The sequence below is a fragment of the Ipomoea nil genome, unplaced genomic scaffold (assembly GCF_001879475.1).
Source record: "Ipomoea nil cultivar Tokyo-kokei standard unplaced genomic scaffold, Asagao_1.1 scaffold1317, whole genome shotgun sequence".
Lineage (NCBI taxonomy): Eukaryota > Viridiplantae > Streptophyta > Magnoliopsida > Solanales > Convolvulaceae > Ipomoea > Ipomoea nil.
Genome location: NW_017617745.1, coordinates 5,728,483 through 5,737,556, shown reverse-complemented (window position 1 = coordinate 5,737,556; position 9,074 = coordinate 5,728,483). Strand labels below are relative to the sequence as shown.

General features: G+C 35.5%; 1 protein-coding gene across 1 annotated transcript; it reads left to right on the top strand.

Moving 5' to 3' along the window:
• Positions 1-206: 206 nt before the first annotated feature.
• LOC109185297 lies at positions 207-806 on the top strand. Its single transcript, XM_019335276.1, has one exon. The coding sequence runs from the start codon at positions 207-209 to the stop codon at positions 804-806; it is 600 nt and encodes a 199-aa protein (XP_019190821.1).
• The last annotated feature ends 8,268 nt before the right edge of the window (positions 807-9,074 follow it).

Here is a 9,074-nt window from a genome sequence, read left to right as displayed (position 1 = left end):
GTGGTGGACTAGCTTTGTTCTGGAGGAGGAATAACACAACACGGCTTATGTGTTATTCGAGAAATCATGTCGATATGGAAATTAGCATGCCAGGTTTACCGAAATGGAGGATGACGTGTTACTATGGTTTTCCAGAGCGACATAGGCGCAACGAAGCATGGGGTCTTATTAAATCGCTAGCACCCCGATCTGATTTGCCCTAGGTTATGATTGGGGATTTCAATGAGCTCTTATTTCAGTATGAGAAGAGAGGTGGTAACCCCCATCCAAATAGGCTCTTACGGGGCTTTGGGGAGACTATTGAATACTGTGGCTTAGCTCAGTTGCCAATGGATGGATATCAGTTTACCTGGGAGAAGGGGAAGGGCACGTCTCGGTGGATTGAAGAGAAGCTGGATAAGGTGTTAACCACAAGTACCTGGTGTGATATTAATACCATGGTACGAGTGACCAATATTCTAACAAGGAAGTCTGATCATTCTGCTCTCTTTATGGGCATACACGACCCTATGGGGAGGGCCAGACCACGCAGAAGGTTCCGTTTTGAGATGACATGGACTTATGATGAAGGGTGTAGAGCTGTGGTAGAAGAGGCATGGGGCGAAGGGAGGGGTGGCGGCCTGCAGGAGTGTATTGTGCACTGTGGCAGCCAACTATCTCGATGGGGTGGAGACCGATATCATAAATTCGGTGAGCGGATTGAGCAGCTTCGTAAAGAACAGTTATATCTGAAAGGGTGTACGGATCTGGACTCATTGTCTGAGTTCCGGCGCCTGGAAGAAGAGTTGAGTCGAATTGAGGCCTAGGAGGATGCATACTGGAAACAGAGAGCTAAACAGCACTGGCTCAAGGGTGCTGATGCGAATACAAAATACTACCACAGGTATGCCTCTCACCTAAAAGAAAAAACTCTTTATCTAGAATTATGAATGATGATGGGGACTGGGTGGAGGGTGAGATTATGAAGAAGGTTATCCTGGATTCCTTTGCCAATATCTTTTGTTTTAGTAGTCCTCCTGATGGGGCTGATTTATTTGAGAAAGTAATACCCAAAGTCACACAAGCACATAATGAAGCACTCCTACAGCCCTTTGGGGTCGAGGAGGTTAAAAAGGCTTTGTTTGCTATGTTTCCGGATAAAGCACCGGGACCGGATGGAATGAATCCGGGCTTTTATCAGCATTTTTGGGATGTGGTAGGTGGGGACCTGTCGAGCTTTATTATTGATTGACTAAATATGCGCACTTTTCCTACTGCTTTGAATGAAACGAATGTGGTGTTAATTCCGAAAAAATGTACACCTGAACGGGTTACAGATCTGAGACCCATAGCCCTAAGTAATGTAATCTATAGAGTGATGGCTAAAATGATTACACAGAGGATGAAGCCCTTGATGGAAAATATTATATCTGATTCACAGAGTGCCTTTATACCAGACAGGCTCATTACAGATAATATTTTAATTGCCGTAGAGGTAGGACATTATCTAAATAGAAAGCAGTGTTGGGTTGTTGGTTGGGGAGCTCTCAAGTTAGATATGGCAAAATCATATGACCGAATGGAATGGCCCTTTTTGGAATGGATGCTTAAGGCTTTGGGTTTTGATGAGAGATGGGTGGAACTTATTATGTTATACGTAACGACTGTGTCCTATACTTTCTTGGTGAATGGTTCTAATAGTGAACCGGTAATGCCCACTCGTGGTCTTAGACAGGGAGATCCACTATCGCCATATCTATTTATTATCTGTGCGGAAGGGCTGTCACTGTTACTACAACATGCGCAGAATAGTGGTCTAATTCATGGCTGCAGGGTTGCACGTGGAGCACCGTCAATATCCCATTTATTTTTTGCTGATGATAGCCTGTTGTTTTTCAAGGCAAACTCGCAGGAAGCCACTGAGGTAAAGAATTGCTTGGCTATTTATGAGAGTTTATCTGGACAAATGGTTAACTACCACAAATCTAGTATTTGCTATAGCAGGAATACGAATGCGAAGTGCAGGGATATGGTGGCACAAATTTTGGGAGTCGTGCAGGCCCCAAATTTTGGGAAGTATCTGGGTTTACCTGCTTTTGTGGGGAGAAATAAAAAGGCAGCTTTTGCTTATATTGAGGACAAAATTAGACAGAGAATTGGTTCGTGGAACAAAAAGCTACTAACCCATGCTTGTAAGGAAGTATTATTAAAAAGTGTGGCTCAAGCTATGCCTACCTTTTCTATGAGTGTCTTTTTGTTGCCTGCATCTGTCTGTACAACCATTGAAAGGACAATGAATCGCTATTGGTGGGGATCTGGAACCGACCGGGTATTCATTGGAAAGCATGTGATAAATTATGTATCCCCAAGAAGTATGGAGGCCTGGGTTTCAAGGATCTAAAAGCTTTTAATTTGGCAATTTGGGTAAGCAGGCATGGCGATTGCTTACTAATACAGGCTCGCTGGTTTCTCGGGTATACAAGGCATGGTATTACCCTAAACAAACTTTCTCTGAAGCGGATATTGGGAACAATCCTAGTTATTGCTGGCGTAGTATTATGGCTGCCAAAGGTTTAATAACTAGTGGAGTGAGACGGCGAATTGGGAATGGAAATAGTACATTAATATGGGAGCACCCCTGGCTACATGATGAATTGGAACCCATGATTCAGACAAAAATGCAACCACAATTAGTAGGAGCAAAAGTTGGGGGCTTAATTGATCAATCGACTGGTACATGGGATCCTGATATTTTATCATATTTTCCAACCAGATGATATACCTAAAATATTAAGGATCCCGGTATCACTAGAGTATGAGGATATATGGTATTGGTATGGGGACCCAAATGGATGCTATACTGTCAAGAATGGGTACAGCCGTATTGTAGGCACTTATGAGGATAACCATGGGTTTGATAAGTGGAACACCCTATGGAAGCTAAAAATCCCCCAAAATGGAAAACCTTCTTATGGAGAGCAATAAGTGATATCCCCCCACCACCACCAATTTAATTATAAAGAGGGTAGATGTTAGCTCGATATGTACCATGTGTGGACTAATGGATGAAAATGTTATGCACTCATTGGTTTTGTGTGATTATGCAAGAACCATATGGGATCAATCCAACCTTCCACTTTCCCATTTTGTGGCGAATATTTTTCAAGAATGGTTTAGAACGATCTTAAATGTTCTAGACACTAATGTGGTATTATTTGCAGCTGCAATTTTATACAATATTTAGAGAGCTCGGAACGAAGCAGTCTGGAACTCATGCTTACCCATGCCCAAGAAAATCCTCGCGATGGCCATAACAACCATGCAGGCGTGGCAGCAAGTACATCGCCCCACCACGCCAGCGCCGGCCAGTCCACATATCGTCGACCCACACCAGCCGCATTTCGTACAGGCACTGCCCGCCCATACTGTCGAAACAGTAACACACGGCCCAAGCATTGCTTTGTCGATGCTGGATACAGGCAACAACCAGGATCAGCCACAGTAGCTGCAATCTTGTTCGACGATCATGGAGAATATATAGCGGCTTACAGTGCGCCCTTACACAACTGCTTCTCGTCACTTATGGCCAAAACTATGGCATGCAAAGAAGTGTTGTCATGGCTCAGAACACGTGGAGAATCTTCGATCGAAATATTTACGGACTGTCATACACTCCAGGCACATCTGTCCTCTACTAAGACTCGATCTCGATCTTATCTTGGCTATGCTCTTGATGCTTGCAGAGCATATATGGAGATGCTTAATTATTGTTTAATTAATTTTATTCCTAGAACGCAGAATTATCTAGCACATATATTAGCTTTGGATGCTTTTAATTACGTTTTACCTATGTACTGGGATACTATCCCACCAGACTCAGTTTCAAGTTATCTATAAATACAACCACATTAGTTCCTAAAAAAAAAAGATTGAAAAAGTAGTTATGAACAGATACTGCATTGTAACAGAGTTAATAATAGTACTAAAAAAAAAAAGAGCTCGGTGCACGTACTTCACTATCTACTTTTACATTCCGCTTCTTTCAACCTTTTAAAAAAAACACCTAGGTGATCTCAACGTCAAACTAATCCTAAACCCACAGGACCCTATCCTGCCCCTAGAATCTCTGCAAATATAAATCGCGAGTTGCATAATCAGTCCATTAGTCAGATCTTAGTCTTCATTTTGAAAGGTCAGATTTAATCTTTATATATGTACAAAAGATTCAATCCATACCTTCCAACATCCAGTCACTTCTTTTGCTTTGCTTCAAAACTTAGTTGTCAAAGGAATCCCATTCACTCTATTTATCTTTTATTGTTTTAAAAAAATAATTTATTTTATTGTTTTAACAAAATAATTTATACATAATATAATTTAGGAAAATCTTAAGAATCCTTAAAATTGTCATTCACATACAGTCGTTCCTTGATATGGTAAAATGTCATATCACAAACATGCAATTATCATATAGAAAGTCGCTATTTGTAAGTAATAAACGAGTATGTAGCTGTTAGGAAGATTTGTAATAGATTTGATGATGTAAAGAATATTGTAGAAGCACTTTGCCCCTAATGATTCATTGTAAATTTAGATAAGGCTTCGTGATCCAACTAACTGGAAGAAAGACATTCGGAAGGAAGCGTCCGGAAGAAGACGTCCAGAAGGAAAGGTTTCGAAAGAAGACATCCAGAAGGAAAGGTTTTGGAAGAAGACGTTTGGAAGGAATGGGATCGGAAGGAAAGAAGTTTAAACACGATCTTAATGGAAGATAAAATGCATTCAATGTGGTTCTTCCAAGCTCATAGGAGCTCTATTGAAGAACTTTTATTGAAGATCAACCACGGAAGGAGTTCATATGAGGAAGAACAAAAAGAACCGTTGTAATGATGCAACTTGTCTAACACCTATAAGTCTATGCAGAAGAAATCTGTAATAAGCAAATCAGAAGCAGACTTTAGAGAGCTTACATGTTCAAAGCTATAGAAGTTCAGAGATATGCCATCGAATTTTAGGGGATTGTGGCAGTTTTTAGACGGGTACCACTTATTGGATGAAAATAGATCGGACAATTTCAAATTTCAAGTTGACGCTCATCCCTCTTCATCTATGGAAGGAGGACCCCAAGCTTAGAAGAAGTGTGTGTGCGTGCTGATTAATATACTAAAGTGAAAAGCTCTCGTGTGATCTAAGCGTTCAAAATCCAGATCGACTTCTAAACTTAAAGAAATTAGTTTGATTTCTAAGTCGAACACTCAACAAATAGCAACACTCTTCATCGGAAGAAGTTATGAGATCATCCTAGCAACGCTCTCGTGTGATCTGAGGCTTCAATCACTTTGTATTTGTAACAATACTTAGTGGAACCTCCTTGAAATTAGGAGAGTGGTGGAGTAGGAAGTGGTTTTCGAATTGATGAACAACTATAAAAATTCATGCGTCTTTACTATATAAATTGAATTCATACTCAATAATTAATATAATTTAGGGAAAATTACATCTTTGGTCTCCGTAATGACAACTCAATTCTTCAGTTATGATTGCATTTATATTTCACCCCTCAGTTATGAGCGAAGTGACACGTTTGGTTATTGACGTTAGGTATTTGTCTCAACCTTGCTTATGAAAAACATAAGAAAAGCCTTTTATATTGAAGGGACAAAGTAAGAAATTCACATCTTAAACTCCTTATAGTGAAACACTTCCGAATGTTATTTTACATATTTTACCGCGATTTTACAAGTCTTTTCAACTCCAAAAGCATTTCTCCCCCAAGTGCACATAGTAAGTAACATAGCCAAATGTTTTGTATTTTAATTTATATTTACAATTACACATAATTAATTATCTCCGTATTTGTAAACTAATTTTAATTTTGGTACTTATCTTCATGCTCGTCGAATATAGGGATAATTTACAATGTAGATGTGAAGATCAATCTATTACCCATGAAAATGTCTTGAAGTTCCAGTAATTTGGGTAAAAGATACCAAGCATGCCCATGTTATGAAGTGAATTTTTAATTTTTCTAAAAAATATATTTTAAGTGGTATTTTATAAATTATAAGTAGATTGAAAGATGTATTAAAATTTGATTTTTCAGAAAATTGAAAGCTATGGAGCTTTTAGATACGTTGATATGGATGTATATGACTGTATTACGAATTACGATAGTTATACGAGGATTATTGAAACATCTAGACAAAAATCATCTACAAAGTCATTAACAAAATCAAAATATAATTTGACTGTCGATACATACTTCGTTACTCAACATCCATCATAGCAAACCACAGGAAATAAAAAATAAAAAATATTTTAAAAAATCATAAATTACAATTCTCATAGTATAAACACGACAAAACATTGAAACATTCAATACATTACCAAAAGAAAAAAACAAAACACACAAGTTATTCAATATATGCCTCAATAGTTGATTCGCCGCACATTAATCAATAGATTAAACAATAAGGTTTAGTTTGACAAACCTTAAATTATTCAATACATTTGCAAATCCATAGCTTCAGAGTAAAATAATAACATTTCTTTCGTACATGCACCACACATTCCCATTAATATATACATTAATTACTATAGAACTTAAGAGGAAAAATCACACATGCACCACACCACATTCACACATCCATCACAATTTAATTATAAGGAATTTACCTCCTCTCCAAAAAGTTGAATTCCCAATCCAAAGGTCCCTACACTCTGGTTCGACTGAGCATTTGGATGTAAATCACGGTAACTCAATGATTTACATCCTCCCAGATGTTCTGTCGGGCTAAGGATTCAACCTTTTGGGAACAATAATCTTGAATTTAATTAAAACTTTTGATCATGAGTTTGAATTTATTGAACGTAATTTTAGTGAGTTAGTTTATGGTTGCATAATCTCTCATTAATTTGTAGGGTTGTTTAATTTGTAGCTACCTAGTCAACAATTTAATCAAGCAAGTAATCTTTCCTATCCAAAGAGAGGAAAAAACACGTACTATATATATGATATTGATGTGTGTGTGTGTGTATGTATGATGACATTTTTTAGTGTGTAAATTGTTTTGTTTGTCTGCATGCACTTTGTTTTTTGGTCGAATTGTAAAGTGGTGTGCATATTTTGACTAATAATGAATGCAATAGGTGTGAAAATTTATAAAGAAATGAAAGCAAAAGGATTGGAAGAAGTATGTGTTTCCCATCCCATCATTTACAACAACGCAAATGATGGAAGCATGAAAATAAATTTTCCTTTTCTTCTTTTCATTGTTTTCTTTTTGAAAAAGAATAAATTTCTTTTTGAATGAATTTGTTAATTGAATCGGTAATGATTATTCACTTAACTAATTAAAAACCAAAACTTCTCAAATTGCAAACAAAATTCAAAGAATATGTGATAGATGCCTTCTAAATATATATAGTAAACCAATATCTAATATGGTACGTGTCTCTAAATGCCACTAAAAAGATAAATAAAAGTGCAATCCTTATATCATGGACCATGGTCCATATTCAAGTTATAATAAACAAAAATGTTACAAAAAAAAAAATTGTACAAATATAATTTTTTAATAAATTTACATGTGCATCAAGTTATTACAATATGTTGTTAAATAATTATTGCACGCGCGCACACACGCGTGCACACACGCGCACACGCACGCACACACGCACGCACACACATATATATAAGTTTATATGAAAACCTATATTAACATGTAAACCTGATAACCAACCTGGGCCAATGTTTCTCATCAAACATTTCTAAATGAACAATCATAATTACAGATAATTACAAAAATAACATCGCATTTTTCTTTCTTATCTTTGGGTTTTAGGGTAATTACAATCATAATTACCCCTATTATTGTAAATTTTGTTATCTTTTCCAAGTAATGTCATCATGCACATGCATCCATCATATTTTTTTTAATCTTATTCAATGATAATATATGTGTGTGTGTGTGTGTGTGTGTGTGTGTGTGTGTGTGTGTGTGTGTGTATATATATATATATATATATATATATATATATAGACATTATAAATATAAATTTATAAAAATTGTATACATTAGTATTATTATTGTTGTTGTTATTAATTATTGTTATAATATAATAATATAAATATCTAAAATCTAAATAAATATAAGATTTTAATATAGATAGAAAATACTAGTTTTAAGATAAGCTCAAATAAAAAGTTATTTTAACCTCATATATTAACCAAATAAAGCTTATAAGTTGTAGAATAAACTATAAACTTAAAAAAAAAAAAAAAAAAAAAAAAAAACTTTGTCAATATATGACACATTGTCAAAGAAAATTTTGTTTGATGCGTTCAATATTGTTGGTATCTTAATTTTAATTGTGATATGAATTTAATCTTTCAATTATTTGTCACAAATTTATTCATTCAATTATTATCAAAGTGATATATTCTGATCATCATTCTTAAGCTGTTATTAAATTGACGGATTTAAGACCTAACAGTTTGAAGTAGTTAATAGTACATAAATGGACTAGTAATGCAATTATAAAGTCAATTAGCTATAAGCCAAATATCCTTTAAAGTAATAGTCAAGCTTTGTAAATAACGTGAGTCGAATATAAATTAATCTTATAGTTGTGAGTACAATATGTTGTATATATGCAAAAAAAAAAAAAAAAAAAAAAAAGTGTGATAAATTTGGTTGGTTTCTTTGTAATAAATCTACCACTTTAATAACAATTGAGATACTAAAACTACACTATGAATAATTGATAACCTAAATTTACACCATAATCATAATTAAATGATCGAAAACATGATTTTGTCCTTTTTTTTTTTTTTTTTTTTTAATTGTCCAATTTTTATAGCACACATCAATTGACAAATTTTTGGCAATGTCCCCGTAGATAATGGCGGAGACACATTAGGCCCACACATATAATTTAGTTTTAATCAACTTATTTTAATATACTTTATTTGATATGTATATATACATATATACATACATACATATATGATGCTTTTATTTGGACCGAGTCCATCATAAACCGGGTACAGGGTATAGAACGGGGTCCACCATAAACCGGGTACAGGGTATAGA

What these genes read in the sequence shown, in the direction of transcription:
- LOC109185297 (XM_019335276.1), top strand. Translation starts at nt 207, where the DNA reads ATGATTGGGGATTTCAATGAGCTCTTATTTCAGTATGAGAAGAGAGGT.